This window comes from Mirounga angustirostris, unplaced genomic scaffold (genome assembly GCF_029215605.1).
Source record: "Mirounga angustirostris isolate CCGP_5_RB_7025 unplaced genomic scaffold, mMirAng1.0.hap1 SCAF_4, whole genome shotgun sequence".
In the NCBI taxonomy this organism is placed as follows: Eukaryota; Metazoa; Chordata; class Mammalia; order Carnivora; family Phocidae; genus Mirounga; species Mirounga angustirostris.
Genome location: NW_026991712.1, coordinates 132,893,896 through 132,911,548, shown reverse-complemented (window position 1 = coordinate 132,911,548; position 17,653 = coordinate 132,893,896). Strand labels below are relative to the sequence as shown.

At 37.1% G+C, this 17,653-nt stretch overlaps 1 protein-coding gene across 2 annotated transcripts in view; it reads right to left on the bottom strand.

Annotated features, from left to right (window-relative positions):
* The window catches only part of ANKRD13C (ankyrin repeat domain 13C), a 94,759-nt gene extending 77,808 nt beyond the window's left edge, over positions 1 to 16,951 (bottom strand). The window contains exon 1 of one of the 2 annotated variants that reach the window (XM_045897418.3): positions 16,020 to 16,951. In XM_045897418.3, coding sequence (XP_045753374.1) covers positions 16,020 to 16,464 — 445 coding nt within the window. In that variant the 5' untranslated portion in view covers positions 16,465 to 16,951. The remainder of the gene's footprint in view (positions 1 to 16,019) is intronic. The other variant, XM_045897417.3, reaches the window with a different exon arrangement.
* Positions 16,952 to 17,653: the final 702 nt, after the last annotated feature.

Here is a 17,653-nt window from a genome sequence, read left to right as displayed (position 1 = left end):
GTAGGCCCTGACCTCCATCTTCTGTCCTCTTAGCTCAGTGAGGCTGTCAAAAGTGCTGCTCAGCCTCTCCACTACTTCTGTTGGCTTTGCAAAAGCTACTGGGGCAAAATAACTTAAAATGCGAGGCTCAAATCTTTGGATTTCCATCTTCTGCCAGATCTTGGCCCAGTAATTCCTTCCTACCTCATTAGATCTCCAATACCCTTAAAGTTGAATATTTTATTCTTATTTGCTTCTAACGAAGACTAGTCCTAATAATATAGTCTATCATTACTACAGGCAGAAATTCTACTTTGATTTTATTTAACTTTTCTCCATATCTGTAATACTGTGCCTTCTCTTCTTTGGTACTGTTAATGCATAAAGATGAGATAATTTTATGAGCACTAATGATCATAACTTGTATCGAAATATAATTACTCTCTTAGTGCTTTTAAATCATTCTTACCTGAAGTTCAATTTATCAGTAATGAATCTTGCCATTCATATTTTTTTATCATTAACTCAAGAATAAATTTTTAATTTCTTCCAATCTCCTTTAGATGTGTCTTGTAAAAGTCCTTTTCTTCTCTTTTAGCAGATGTCACAGTTACTATTTTTGGAATTTTTTTCCCTACTTCTTTCTCTCAATAACAAACCTCATACGTTAAGTACATGAACCAGGGAGAGCACATGACTCAAACCTAACCAGTCTGATACCCAACTAGAAAACTGTTTCAGGAAAGGGCAAAATTCCCACCTGGATCAAGTTCTTTTCTGCAATTTTTTTTCTTTTCTTTTTTTCTTTCCTTCTTTTTTACTAGAACTGGTAGGGAAGACTGTCTTTTGCTGCTGGAACTATAGCTTATCCCTCATTCTTCAAATTTTTCTCCTCTTCCTCTAGCCTTTTTCTCAAATGAATTTTTTACATCTTTCCTTCAATTTTCTATATTGTCAAGACTTTATTTAACAGTATCTTCAGGATACTTATAATGACACTTCTTTTATAATGAATATTTTTCAAAGACTATCAAATGACTTTTTTTCTGCTCATCCATCCTGAAATGAAGATTTATTCAAATCTAGTATGGGAAAGGACAATCAGACCGCCCCCACTCCTCTTAATTCATTCAAAAAATGAACAGCAGAAGCCCCTTCTAAACTCTGAAGCTAAAAGAACAAGCTGATATTTAAGCATTTTCCTGTGAGACTCTATTCTAATACTCTAGATAAAACAAAGAGAATCAAATAGTTGAGAGACAGTTGCTGTATGGGAATCAAAGATAAGGAAAATGGTGCAAGACATACTCTTAAAACTACAAAACATAATTGAAAGAAATTAAGTAATATCTGAATAAATGGAAAGACATCCTGAGTTCAAGGATTAAATACTGGTAAGATGACATAATGGTCTATAATTTCAAAATGATCTCCATCAAAATCCCAACTGGCTTTTTTGAAGAAACTGACAAGCTGAGCCTAAAAGTCATATAAAAATTCAAAGTACTTAGACTATCGGGGCGCCTGGGTGGCTCAGATGGTTAAGCGTCTGGCTTTGGCTCAGGTCATGATCCTGGAGTCCTGGGATTGAGTCCCGCATCGGGCTCCCTGCTTGGCGGGGAGTCTGCTTCTCCTCCCTCTAACCCTCCTCCCTCTCCTGCTCTCTGTCTCTCGTTCTCTCTCTCTCAAATAAATAAATAAAATCTTTAAAAAAAAAAAAAAGTACTTAGACTATCTAAAACAATCTTGAAAAAGAATATCAAAGCTGGAAGATTTACACATCCCATTTTCAAAACTTACTACAAAACCACAGTAATCAACACAGTATGTACTTGTGTAAAGACAGACCTATATATCAATGGATCAATCATATTACACATAAAAATTAATTCAAAATAAATCATGGACCTAAATATATGAGCTAAAACTATAAGACTCTTGGGAAAAAAAATGAGGAAATCTTTGTGACCCTGGATTAGGTAATGATTTCTCAGATACACCAAAAGCACAGCAGAAAAGCACAAAAGCAAAAATAAACTGGCCTTCATCAAAATTAAAATGTGCTGCAAAGAATGACATCAGGAAAATGAAAAGATAACTCAGAGGGGAAAATATTTTACAAATTATATGTTTGATAATATCCAGAATATATAAAGAACTCCTACAACAAAATAATTTTTAAAATCCCAGTTTAAAAATAGGAAAGGATTTGAATAGCTTTTTCTCTAAAGAAGATATACAAATGGCCAGTAAGTACATGAAAAGATGCTCAAAATCATTAGCCATTAGGAAATACAAGTCAAAACCACAATGAGATACCACTTCATACTCACTAGGATGTCTAAAAAACAAAACAAAACAAAAAAACACAAGTGTTGGCAAGGAAGAGAAACTGAAATAAATCCTCATCCAAAATAAAATACTGTAGCCACTTTGGAAAACAGTGTGGCAGTTCCTCAAAATGGTAAATAGAGTTACCACATGACCCAGCAAAAGGTATATACCCAACAAAATGAAAACATATCCACACAAAAACTTACATACCAATGTTCACAGCAGCATTATTCATAATAGTCAAAAAGTAGAAACAACTCAAACGTCCATTGATGAATATATAAATAAAATGAGGTACATCTGTGCAATGGAATACTATTTGGCAATAGTAAGGAACGAAATTCTGATATATGTCACAACATGGATGAACTTTGAAAACAATGTGCTAAGTGAAAGAAGCCAGTCATAAAGACCACATATTGTTTGATTCCACTTACATGAAATGTCTAGAGAACGTAGATTAGTGGCTATCTAGGGCTAAGGGAAATGGGGAGTGGGGCTGGAAGTAAAAGGTAAAGGGTACAGGATTTCTTTTTAATTGTGGTGATGGCTACACAACTTTGAATATACCAAAAGCCATTTAACTGTACAATTTAAATGGATCAAATGTTTTTTGATATGTGAATTATATCACAATAAAGCTGTTTAAAATAAATAAATAGAGGGTAAGTGGGGGATAAGTAAAGTTGCTAGAATTGCAGCAAATATTTATTCATGCTAATAATTTCTTCCTTATAAAAGCCTTTGTACTGGATATCTTATTTTGCCTTAATAATCATTACCCAGGTAGGGGCACCTGGCTGGCTCAGTCAGAAGAGCATGTGACTCTTGATCTCGGGGTTGTGAGTTCAAGCCCCCCATTGGGTGTAGAGATCACTAAAAAATAAATAAACTTAAAAAAAGTCATCACCCAGGTTAGTCCAGCTATGGATAAAATAGGCTTTCTTGCCCACTTGCTTCTTTGGTATGAATTTTTCTATTCAATAAGGTACTAGAAATAGCTTGCTTGCTTTTTATTATTATTATTATTATTATTATTATTATTATTATTATTATTATTATTTATTTATTTTGCTACTGCTATAATCCTAAGGACAGCAGTAAATGAAGGCAAAAGGAAGGGGTTGGCTTGCTGTGGGACACAAACTTGCTCCTGCCATCTGTTTCCCATATATATCTTTCAGAGAGAGAGAGGGTGAGAGGGGCAGGGAGAGGCAGAGGAAGAGAGAGAATCCCAAGCAGGCTCCACGCCCAATGCAGAGCCTGATGCGGGGCTCAATCCCACCACCCCGAGATCACGACCCAAGCTGAAACCAAGAGTCTGACACTCAACCAACTGAACCACCCAGGCACCCATCTGTTTCCCATATTAGACACATTCTCATCCTCTAATTCAGAGACATGACATAAATAAAGTTTTACTAGAACACAACCACGTGTTGATTGTTTATCAACTGTTGATGGCAACTTTCATGCAACAGATGGTACAACCTGCAAGCCTGTATTTACTATCTTGCCCTTTTCAAAAAAAATTTTTTTTAATTGAAGTATAGTTAACATACAATGTTGCATTAGTTTCAGGTGTATAACATAGTGATTCAACAACTCTGTAACTATCTTGCCCTTTAATTACGTTTGTAGACCCCTGCTGTAATCAGTAAGGGTTTCATGTCATACTGCATTGCTTCCAGGATAGAACACCTGTCGGTCAATATAATTTCTATACATAATCACATATTACTGTTATTAACACCTTATCTCATAATCTAGTTTACTTGATTCTAGAGTCACTGTTTTGTTTCAATGTAAAATTCGAATAGAAGTTCAAAGGTTCTGCTATCTTTCCAAAATTTTACCTGGAGGTAAAATCCATTCACTCTCACTTAATACTTACTGAGCATTACTGTGTTCTAGGCATAGTGCTAGATATAAAAGATTCAACCATTAACAAGCTAGAAATAATTCTTGTCCTCACAGAGCTTATAGTCACAAAAGAGAAAAAAAAATCAAAATGAAACAAAATAGATTGTGATAGGTGTTCAGAAAAATAACAAAAAGTTAAGACCAAAAATAATAATGAAAGACATAACCTTCTGATTTTTCAGGCAGGAAAATCTCTCTATGAGATAATTTTTAAAATGAGCTCTTAAAGGAGTAGGAACTAAGAACTCAATGAGAAGAAAAGCATTACAGTCAGAGACCAGAAATAACCTGACAGATTCAAGGAACTGAAAGAAAACAAGTATGGCCAGAACATAGGAAAAAAAGAGATTTGTACAAGATTATATCAGAGAAGCAGGCAGGGGCCAGATCATGCGGTGCTCTATAACTGTGGTAAGAAATATGAACTTAGGGATGCCTGGGTGGCTCAGTGGGTAAAGCGTCTGCCTTCAGTTCAGGTCATGATCCCAGGGTCCTGGGATGGAGCCCCGCATCGGGCTCCTTGCTCAGCAGGAAGCCAGCTTCTCCCTCTGCGGGCTGCTCCCCTGCTTGTGCTGTCTCTCTCTGTCAAATAAATAAAAAAAAATTTTTTTAAAGAAATATGAACTCACTTTTAAGTGGAGAAGACATTAAAGAATCTTGAACAGGGACATGACATGATACAAATTACATTTCAAGATCACCCTTGTTACCATATAGAGAATGGAATGGAGGGGGACACAAAGAGATTAGATATGAGTTGGTGCAGTATTCCACGGAAAAGATAGTAAAAACTGGTCTCAAAGTGGCGATGGAGACCAATCAGAGGAGACAGAAAGGAGGATGATTCAAAATAACCTGTTAGTTAGATATGTATGCTAGGAGGAGGAGGTGAGAAAAATGACCCCAATGACTGAGGCTTGAGCAACCAGATAATTAATGATGTGAATTAATAAATGACTGGGTGGACAGGTGGGAGGGGATAAGGTAGAAAATAATAACATTTTAAACAAGTAAATTTTGAAATATCTGAGATTCCCAAGTGGAGATGATTACAGAATCTGGGAACTTCAGGGAGAAGTCTAGATTAGAGATATAAATTTGACATTTAAAAAAAAAAAGACATTTGGGGCACCTGAGTGCTCAATCGTTAAGCATCTGCCTTCAGCTTGGGTCATGACCCCGGTGTCCTGGAATCAAGCCCCGCATGGGGCTCCCTGCTCGGCAGGAAGCCTGCTTCTCCCTCTCCCCCTCCCCCCCGCTTGTGTTCCCTCCCTCCCACTGTGTCTCTCTCTCTGTCAAATAAATAAATAAAATCTTTTAAAAAAAGAAAAAGACATTTAAAATCAAACATATAAATTTGTGAATACCCATTTTTTTCCCTAAAGTAGAAAAGGTAGTAATAGTTACCTTTCTTCACTTCTCTATCTTCCAGGAGAAAAGAAAAAAGGACCATATTCTGAATGCTGACAATGGTGACAAGAAGAAAACAAGGAACTGATAACACCAGTTGCTGTCAAGAAGGATAACTGAGTGGGTAAAGATGAATGGGAGGGAATCTTTTTTTTTTTTTAAGTAGGCTCCATGCCCAGCGTGGAACCCAACAGGGGGCCAGAACTCAGGACCTTAAGATCAAGACCTGAGCTGAGATCAACAGTTGGAAGTTTAACCAACTGAGTCACCCAGGCACCCCAGGAAGGAAACTATTTTTATAATGTATCTTTCATATCTTTTTATAACTTTGTAGCATGTGAATGTAATAACTTTCCAAAAAATTACACAAATTAAAGAGAATCCACCAAAGTCTAGACAGAGCACCTAGGTAAAGAAAGTAGGCCTTTATACACCTAGATTATTACTGTTTTCTTAAACCCTCAAGGAATATATAGATGAAAGGGTGGGGTGCCTAGGTGGCTCAGTCAGTTAACTGTCTAACTCTTGATTTCAGCTCAGGTCATGATCTCACGGTTGTGAGATCAAGCCCCAAGTCGGGCTCTGTGCTCAGCATGGAGTCTGCTTCAGATTCTCTCTCTCCTTCTCTTTTTGTCCCTCCCCCCTTCTAAAAAAATAAAATTTGGGGGGAAAAAAATGGTAAAATCATCGGTACCTACTGAAGTAACAAATTAAAGTTACTATAACAAGTCAAAATTAATCACATTTTCAAAAGATTTATTACCTAGAAATGACTTTGTGTTCAACTATCCAATCCCTCTCATTTTACAGGTAAGTACATAATCAGAAATACATATTATAATTAAGGATACCAAATATCATGCTTTGATTTCAATATTTTAAATGCAAATCATCATTATTTTCTTCATCTTCATCCTCCTCCCCCTCTAGCCAACACTGGATTTTCTTTACTGGCCAAGGATACCATGAAACTAAGAGCTCAAATGTCCCAGTTAATCCTCTTCTACTATTCCCTCAATTTTCTAAGACCTCAACCTGCTGCTTCAGCTAATTTGTTACATAAAAGATACTAAAAACTTAAAATAACCTTCTGCCAACTTTCCACAAATCTGAAATAAGATGCCTTGGTTCTAATTTGGTAAATAAACTGAATTCTGTTCTGTCAAATGAATAAAAAAATATTCCAGTAACGTTAAGACCACTGCAGTGCTAACGTATGCAAATTATCAACCAAAAGGCTAGATTTACAGGACATCTATTATATGTGCCCTGCACTATGCTATATATTTTATAAACCTTATCTTACCCTGACACCCTGTGAGACAAATACTATTCCTATTTCACAGGTAAGAAAAATAAAGCTAATAATAGCTAGGTAACTTCCTAAAATTATATATCTAGAAATGTGTGAGTCATGACTCTAAAATCTGTATGCTTTTTACTGGACCAGTAGTTTTCAAACTTTTTGGTCTCAAGACCCCTTTTATACTTCTAAGAATTATTAAAGATCTTTTATATGGAATAATTATTTATATGGACAAATCTGTTGATATTTACTATATTAGTAATTAAATGTAAAACTTTATTAATTCTATATTTACAATAACTCCATTACATATCAATATAAATTTTTTATGAAAAAAAAACTTCTCTAAAATAAAAATAAATGACAGGAGTGTGCTATTTTAAACTCTTTAAAAATTAAAATAAATTTCTTTTATGTCTGGCTTAACAAACAACTAGATTTTTATAATTATTTCTGCACTGAATCGTGGAAATTTGCTTTGGTTTGAAGTATATGAAGAAAATCTAGATTCAGAAGATATACAGTTGAAAAAAAAGAGTATTTTAATAGCCTTTTTAAATAATTGTAGATGTTCTTTGCTACTACACCAAAACTCAGTAAGTGGTGATTTCTTAAAGGTTAGCTGCAATGTTAAATCTAAAGCCACATCAATAAACTTTTTCTATTGAGTTACATTGAAATCCATTGGTTTCTCTTGCACTTTAAATGGATCTTTTACTGATGCGTGATTTTGAAACATTATGCACTGATCATCTGAAAAATGCAAGTTGACTGAGTTATAAAGATCTTCCAAATGTCAACACATTTCTTTATACAAAAAAAAAAAAAATCACATTTGGTAATATCACCAATCTGGCCAGAGAAGTCTTTAAATATTGGGAAGCTGTCAAACTTAGTGAGAGAAACTATCAACCTTAGTGTGACAAAGACGAATTTCCCAAATTCTAATTTTTGATTCAAAGCTTGAATTTTTCAATTGGCAACAAATACTACCAATTATTTTCTGTGAAGTCACAGGCTCACTTCATTCTTTTTTCCGGAAAATTTCTGCCAAGTATCCAAATTGGAATAACCATAGTTTGTCTGTAAGCTGTTCTTTCAAGTAAAAATGGTGTTCCATGACAAAAGCTGCTAGTTTGGCTTACCACTCAAACAACTACACAAATGTTTTCCCTTATTTTCCCTTCACTATGCAGAAGAACATCATGCAAAACCTACATTATGTCACAAAGAGTATCAAAAAGATAAGTACTCGAGATCAAGACTTAATAAAATTAATCATTTCTATAGCTTCATCAAAGACATTAAGTGAAATTGGCTTTATCTTTTATTTTAACTACAAGTATGTGGCAGTGAATACGCAATGAATATTAGCAGTTTTGGTGCCTTGATTCGTACTCAGGTTCCAAAAATTTTACCCACCACTGCTTTTGTGCCATCGGCAAAAATATCAGCACAGTGAAAAAGGCAAGCAATGACTTTATATTATTACAAAAATAGTTTTGATTTCACCTGACCCCTAACTAGTGAGAAAACAGGAAATTCTAAGTATTAGAACCAACATAGCTCCAGCTTCTACAGACACCTTCAAGTCCCATCCAAGCAAGAGGTAAAAAAGGGAGAATTTTTGTATTTTCTCTCATAAATAGTACTATACTACTAAAACCCACATACACACATAATATTACATCCATCATAGACTCCTAACCAACTCTACCTTCTCATTATTTTCAAAGCTACCCCCACTTTTAATAGCATGTTAAACTGACCTTTGCCCATCCAAGTTTCTGCTTCATATAGCAGCCAGATTGAGTGTTTTAAAATCAGATCGTGTTACTCCTCTGCTCAAAATCCTCACTTCCTATTTTGCTCAGAGTAAAAGCCAAAATCCTTAACAATGGTCTATAAAAGTTCTACAAGCTTATACCCACAGCTACCTCTCAAATCTCCTATCTCCTACCACTCTTCCTCTTGGACCAGCCACACGTGGCCTTCCTTCTACCCCTTGAACATGGTACCTTTACATTTGTTATTCTCTGTCTGAAACTCTGTTCTGCCAGATAGCTGTTCCTTAATTTTCTTTAGGTGACTTTAAATTTCTCTTATCCCTGATGTCTTCCCTGACCCTGACCTCAATGAAATACTACTTCCTCTCCCCTGTACACCCAGCACTCTCTATTCTCCTTACCCTGCTTTATTTCACTCCATGATATTTATCATTATCAGTCATACCACATATTTATTAGTTTATCTTCCCCAATTAGAATGTAAGTTCCATGAGAGCAGGGACTTTGGCCACTTTGTTCATTGCTGTAACCCCAGCATCTTAAACACTGTCTCATATTAGTTCAGTATGTATCAGTTAAATGAAGGAATGAATGAACAAAGAAAAGAAAAAAATACTATAAAGAACCATTAGAATAGTGTTAAAATCTGTTTTTACTCTCCAAAAAGCATTCCACCCCGGACCAAGGCAGGTCTCCACATGATTCTCTATGAAAGCCAACCAAAGGATATATATGCTTAAGAGGATATTCAACACAGCATAGGTGGTTTTATAGAATTCAGTATAGCGCTGAGTAAGAGAGCACATGCATTAACATGCCTGATAAATATCTACAGCCAAGAATCCAAATACTCTAAACCAAGTCACACCAGTAGATTAAAGATGACTTGTAGGAGAGTCAAATAAACCTAACACTTTAGCACACTGACAGGCAGTATAAATTAAAGTACCAGATAAAACCGCAACTGAAGTACTATCTAAACCTCAAGAACAAGAATGTCTTCTGATGAAAGGTACTTAACAGCACAAGTGAGAGTAAGATATTGGTATCTGTGGATATTACTATTACATTAGCCTTTGGAGTTAAAATAGTTTCAATTGCAGTCTCCCAATTGAGACTATAATGCCCCACAAGGTAGATATTATTGTATCTCCTTATTTCAGTAGTTAAGTAAACAGTATAATTTCATAAAAACCAGTTTGTAGAGAAGCATGGTCTCAAAGTTAGATCTAAGTCCAAATACAGAGACAGCCTTCTAGTTTTGCAGATAATCTTCGGGATTTCAACAAGAGTAACAGGCTCAAGAATAGATGAAGTTCAACTAAGCCACACAGTTAAACCTCATACATCCTGATAACAAACACCATTCATAATTTTCAGACAGGAAAAAGACCTTTTCTCTTTTCCCTACCCCATTTTACATGCTTCAGTACTGCTCTAAAACTGATCTTCCATCTATCCCCCAATGAAATAAATAGTATGTGAACAGGAACACACTGTTTGGTCTGCCCAGCCACCACTCAATTTTTGAGGAACTATGCTCATTTTCTAAACCCAAAGCATCCTATTACACTGTACTATGCATTAGATCTCTATGACTCATGAATGACATTAACTTGGGACAGACTGCTTAGAATTCTGTTATTCAAGGAGTCCTCCAGAATTCTCCTGCCTTATTGAGGATGCAAAAAACAGAACATGGTCAATAACTGTTCATTTCTGCTTCCTTTTTTGCCAAGGTTGAAAGGTCAGAATTCTTGCTCCTATTATAGCTCAGTACAGGAAAGGAGAGAAGAGGATTCCCCCCCTCCCCACCCACTTCTGAGGTAGCTCTGCAGATGTGTTCACATCACAATTCTAAGTGTGAAGAAACATTCTAATACTTATAGTGATGCCATCAGGAAACATATCCACTTAACCCAAGGACAGTCCTACTCTGTTAGGAGATACATAAAGACAAAAAGATGAGAGGAAGGTCATATTCACATTGTCATAAAGATCAACTGAATCAACCCTGATAGATCAGTGAAGTGACAGATTTCACTGCCAAAACACCCTCATACTAAGTGAAGGTGCAGGACACTTTAATGGATTATCTTAAGCCTCCAGAAACTATTTCACTTTTTTTCTAAGACAAACTGAGGTCTGCCTTTCAAAAACAAAGTCCAGAAAAGACCACAAAAAACGAGGAGAAAAATACAAAACTATTACTGTTCTTCTAAAAGATGTGCCATCATTTTAACCTTCTTGCCCAAAACTGTTCACCTAAGGCTTAATTCAATAATTTTTTGGGGGGCGCCTGGATGGCTCAGTCGTTAAGCGTCTGCCTTTGGCTCAGGTCATGATCCCAGGGTCCTGGGATCGAGCCCCGCGTCGGGCTCCCTGCTCAGCGGGAAGCCTGCTTCTCCCTCTCCCACTCCCCCTGCTTGTGTTCCCTCTCTCTCTGTGTCTCTGTCAAATAAATAAAATCTTTAAAAAAAAAAAAAAGAATTTTTTTTTTTTTGCCATGGAAAATCTAACTTTATAGTCACTTCTCAAATGCATCAATAAGATGCATTATTTTCTTGCATCACCCATCATAAAGATTTTAGTGACAAACACAAAGCAGAGAAAATAATATCAAAAGAAAATTTAAAGATGTATATAGAATAAGCCAAAATAAACCTACCACATAGGCACCAAACAGATTATCCTAATGCCTCAATTCTCAAACATATATTTTTAATCATTTTGAAATTAAAATGTTTTAAAATCCTTGTCTGAAGAAATCTGCCAGCCACCAGGCAGAGAGGCTATACGTATTAACCATTTCAATACCATTCCCTTGAGTTACCAACATTGGCAGCAACATTCTCAACTGAAATTTAACTTACATTTGAAATTTGTAATCACCTTGTGAAATAGCTACACAAAGAGTATGCTACAACTCAGTAAAAATAAAAATTAACTGTATGGAGAAGATGGCTTGTCACATGCCAGGCAATGTAATTAAAGGCAGCAGAAACTGCCAAATCTCTCAGAATACATCAGAAATTTCTCACATCTAGGAAAGGCTGGTTTAAGCAATTCATATATCAAGGACTTCCATCACTCTGGTATCTCAAAGTTTCTGATGAATGTCCAAGGGAAAGTACTTTACGTCTAAGGATATTTAACTCAAGGGAAAAAACAAAATTACAAGTTTAACAAATAGGAATTGCAGTCAAAATCAAGAAAGTGTTCTATATGCTTCATAAGCACTCTCAATTCTAAAGGTGCTAAAGAAGTAAAACTCATTACCATGGGAATTATAAAAAAAAAAAAAAGCATGTCACCATGATACTTTAACTACCAATGGCAAAAAGTGATTCAGAAAAATTTTTACAATGTGAAGAAAGGCTTAGACTTAAACTTTAATTCTATACTAAAGAAAAAATAATATAGAACTAAAAATACACTAAAGATATAAAGTTTAATAAAATTTTTGTACATTTAATGTAATGTATCTTTCCCTCCACCCCCCCAAAAAATGCTTTTACTAAATATACAATGAGTCATAATCATTTGGCATATCTGAACATAGTATATTCATGATGTTATACCTATTACTGTATTTAACTTATATTTCAAAGATACGTTTGGATCCAAACACAGTATTCCTCAAAATAACTGATGACTCAGAAAAGGCAAATCATACTCAACCAACATTTTACCACAAAAGAAAAAGCTCGATCCTTGCTCCTATTCAAGTGAGTAATTTGTAAATATACATTACATACGCACTCCAAAAAAAGTTTATCGAATCAGAAATCACTGGAAACTCAAAGAGCTATGAATAGTGAGCTAAACAGTGACCAAATTAAGGTTCAATAAGCTTTCCAGCTAGGTAGAATAAAGGATCAAAACTACCAAGATAAAATTTAATAAATGTAAAGTCCTGTTTTAGGTTAAAAAAATAACTGCAAGAAGAGAGAGAATGGAGAGATAGTCAATCACTTGAGAAAAAGTAGTATTAAAAAATTAACATACTCTTGCACTGTATTATTTAGTGTGTGCTTTTTAGTAATATACATTACTAAACGTATATTGCTTAGAGCAATAGAGTCTCCTTTTTGTCTTTACTTACAAGGTTAGTCTTGAGCACCATCCTCAAAGGGAAGAATTAACAAACTGAGTTTCATTGAAAGAAGATGATTAAAATTTTCATTTACTTATTTAACATAATTATATAATATTTACTATTTCAGGGGCTATCTAAGCAGTTTATAAACCAAGTCGTACGACGAATGAATACAGAAGTTAGGAATGTTTAACCTTAAGTTAAGAACATGATAGCTCTGTCAAATATCTAAAGGGCTATCATGTGGATGAGGTAGCCCATTTATTTGTGCCATTACATAAAAAAAGAAACAGAACAAAGAAGAGTCAGAGATTTGGACTCTACAGAAAAACTCTGAAAGTTGTCAATGGCAAAATCTCTCCATAAGGCTACTATAAGGGGCCACCTGGGTGGCTCAGTCAGTTAAGCGTCTGCCTTTGGGTCAGGTCATGATTACAGGGTCCTGGGATCGAGCCCCGCATCAGTCTCCCTCTCCCTCTGCCTGCTGCTCTCCCTGCTTGTCTCTCTGTCAAATAAATAAAAAACTTTTTTAAAAAAAAGCTACTATAAGGACTAAATGGGAAAATATATATTAAAAAACTTTGTTGTAAATTACCACATTACACATTATTAGAATTTACTTCTGTGCAGTATAGTGGGTCCTAATCAATAGAAATACTTACAGAGGTTGACCACTGACTTGAGTCCCAGCTATTAGTTCAGTTCCCAGCTTTGTAATTTATACCAAGTATGCAACTTTAGCAAAGTTTCCTTGCATCTCTAGGTTTCACTTTCCTCACCTTTAAAATAAGGATAAAACAATCTGCTTTGCAAGGTTATTGTGAGAATTAAATGTGATAATGTAAGTAACATTTAAGACAGTGCTGACACACTCAGTAAACTGTATCATCATCATCATCATCATGTTCTAGAAGGAATCTCTCTGGTGAATATAAAACTAACTATGTGGTATGATGTGGTATGAGTGTATGGCTTTGCTATGCACCTGTATGAGTGTATGAATCTGCTATGCACTTATCATGTTCTAACAATCCAAATATATAACTTTAATTTGTTTGGTGACTTAAAAAGCATTTATCTTTTGTAATGTGAAGGAAAAAATATTCTTAAAATCTAAATAAAGTACCCAGGTTAGTAAAATATCAGGAAATAAAGTAATGTAATGGGGAAATTATGCAGCTACAGAAAAAAAGGGACTAAAGAAGTAGCACATTAAATATAACCTACTCTTCCTAGGAGACTTCACAGCATGAGATGAGAATATATTGCAGAGAAAAAAACAATTACACTTTCCAGAGGTATGTGAACTACTGGTTACAATCATCAGAAATGCCAACAATACAAGGGCAGCTAAGTAAATGCAAACATTTGGTATATCAAGGCAATTTAAAAAGTGAAGTTGAGTGGATAAAGGACAAGAGTTTAAGAGATTTAGGATTCTATTTACTTTGAATAGAATTAGTATTTTAATAAACCAACTCCGAAATGTTGGATTACAGAATATGTAAACCCAATAATCCTATAATTCAGTACCTTCTGTGATTAACCAAGAGGATCAATTGTAAAATACTATCCTATCGTACTTTGTCAGTCATATTTATCTCTCTTCTTTCAAAGGAAATTAACTCTCAAAAAGAAACTTTTATCTGTTTTCACAGATATTTCAAGGTAAATATTTTAAAGGTAATGACCCTATGAAAATATATATATATATACATATATACATACACCCACTATGAAGGCCAACTCTGAAAAACTTCTTAATAAACAACGAATAACCTGAAACTACAACACATCTCCTAATACAAACTGTTCCCCAAAGGGTTAGAATATAATTACCATCAACAAACAATATTATGTTTGTTGCAACAACAGTAAAATGAATAAATAAGTGTAGGAATGAAAAACTGGGTGCAGCTTTCAGGTACTTTTTAGGATTTGAATTATGATAAATGCCAGTGATATTATTACAATATTGTAAATTCAGATACAAGTGCAGTTGTCAGAGAATTATACAACCAATAGAAATCTTATTTTTTTAATCTCAATTTTGCCCTAATTTTAGATAAGAAGCCTAGAGTCCAATGGAATTAAGGGAGCTTATTCCTCAGGCAAGTATTTCATTAATATGTTATATATTATTTTGAACACAGAGTTGAGTGTGTTCTAGTTGAATGTATACAACAGTCATGTTCAGTTAAAAGCAGAGCTATATCTGTCAATTACCCAATTTAAAACGGCTTATTAAATGTTGAAAATATGTGTTTACATTCGTTTTCATTAATGTACTGTTGCTTAAATGTCAACTCAATCACATTGTTTTTAAAACTAAAGAAACAAAAAATTCAGCTAATGAGTCAAGGAAGAAAGTAGAAATACAGTCCTTGAATAATAAATGATACTCTATTTTGTCATATAGGCTACGATGAAGTTACTATGAAAAATCACAGTACTATTTTTAGTCAGTCATCAAGATGAAACATTATTAGCAATTACGTAAAACATGCAAAACACTCAAAACTCCAACAAAATTTTAGCTACTCAAGTCACTCTTTACTTGCTCTAGGTATCAAATGCCAACAAATTTCTACCGTGTGGCTTTCAGAAACCAAAGCATTCTATATTCCATCTCAAATGCAAAGTGTAGACACTTGGTATCAAACTAAGTTTCATGAAAGCAGAGAAAAAGAAACAGACAACCTGATGGCAGGTAGAGATCACAACCAGTTGCAATCAAGTTGGAATCTGTACCTGCGTAATGAAGGGAGGTGGGCCATTTATATGTTCAAAATTCGAGATCCCAAGGTGGGAGAGGGGGAGAGAAAGAAAAGAAACAGTTCCATAAACAAAGGAAGAAGGCCAGGTTGGATAAGAGGCAATTTAAAATTTCTTTGTCAAAAATCAATACATTGAAGGCCTGTCTCAAAGATAAACAGCTTCTCAGAGGAAACCCTGAAGTGGGCAAGGAGGAAACATTCCTTTGCACCCACAAGAACCAATCCCCTGACCACTGGCATGCTATTACTGAAACGGTCATAATTTACAGGCATTTGGCCCGGATGATGGGCAAAGGAAAGGAAAGAAAGGTCGGCTGGAGAGAAGCCTAGGATTCCACTGGCCTGGGGAGGCACACGCTAGGTTCGGGAAAGGAGAGGTGGGGAGAGGGACGAGCACTCCTCACCGTGATTATCTTTCTGTCCGATATTGTGCGTGCGGATGAGAGAAGACAGTCTCCTCACATCCCCCTTGAAGACGCACTCGTGTACTGGGTAGTGTGCGGGGCAATTGCCTCCATCTGCGACGACAGCAATGGGGTTGGTGCCCGCTACAAGAGCCGAGGACTGGGAGGTGGTAGTCACGGAGGAACCGTGCAGCGGCAGGGCCGGGACGCCAGAGGGATTGGAGGAGGCCGGAGCTGTCTTCAGCTGCAGCCGGTGGTGATGGTTACTGAAGATCTTATGACAGGCTTTGCCGCCCTTGCCGCTGCCGCCTGTCCCAATCCTGCCTCCCGTAAAGGTGCCGCCGAGGGTAGCCGCCGCTTCCTCATCCCCGGGCTCCAGAAGGTCCCCCTCTTCTTTGCTGGGCTTGTGGCCTCTCCGCAGTGAGCGGATCTTCTCCCCGGTCATCGCCGCCAGGGGCAGAAAGGGGATCCGGGAGGCTCACCGCCCGCGACGGAGCTGGCGCTGCGGCGGCGCAAGGCGATTAGAGCGGTGGCCAGGCACCTCCGGCGCAGCATGAACTCTCAGAGCGCCCCCGAGCCCGGGACAGACGCATCTCCTGGAGGAAGAAGAGCCGGCTCTCGCCTAGGCACCAAGGGACGCGCGCTCGCTGGGGGGAGCTAGAGCTCAGGTGCCCACGACACCAGAATCCCTGTCCCTGCTGCCGCAGCCGCCTGCCTCACACGGAAAAACAGGGCGCGGCCATCTTACCCTGACTTCTCTCGCGAGAGCTCCCTCGGGAGGACGGAAGAAACACCGCGATAAGTGAGCTGCCTGCTCCTTCCCTTGCACCTTCCACTCCCGGAGAGCAACCCAGAGCCGGCTTCTCCCAGGCACCGTGTTTCCGCCCCAAGCTGAGGACAGGACCCTCGCGGTGGCCGCGCTTTTTCTGCGCAGTCTGAAACTTTTAACCTGCGTTTGAGATATTCGATGCACGTTACAAACGATGACTTAAGCCCTCGGACCCCTGGGCCTCCTGCAGAGTAATGCAAACTGACGCCACTGCACACAGGATATGATGTCAGGGAGATGATGCACAAGACACTCGTTCACTAACCATTTTACTAAGCATCTACTCTGTGCCATATACTGAACTAGGAAATTTATAAAACGACACTCCTGGCTCCAAAGAGCTCAGCAGAGGAGGAAAGACAATTGGGTGTACAGTATTTCAACTGCGCGACGAATGTGGGAAGCTGGATTGCACACACACACACACACACACACAAATAGGAGTGACAAATTTTATTGTTGGGGTGTCAGAAAAGTCACCGTAGTTTAGGGGCTGAGCGTGGAAAACAGGCTATTCAGCAAATGGGGAGAAGGGAGGTCACTCAAAGTTTTGTTAGATAAATGACTTTCAAGCAGGTGTCAGAATTTCAAGGAGGGGAGTGGACGTTAAAGGATGGCAAATAATAATTGTGTAACTGGGATATCACTGGGCTAGTTCCTGGCCGAACTGGACCCATCGTCAAATTCTAAAGAAGCCTAAATCTAACATCCCTAAAGTCTGGACCAAATAACTAAAGCTGTGGGGAACTAGAAGGAGGAGAGTTAGCGAGATATCTTAAAGGTCTTTTTTCACCCATTTATCTCT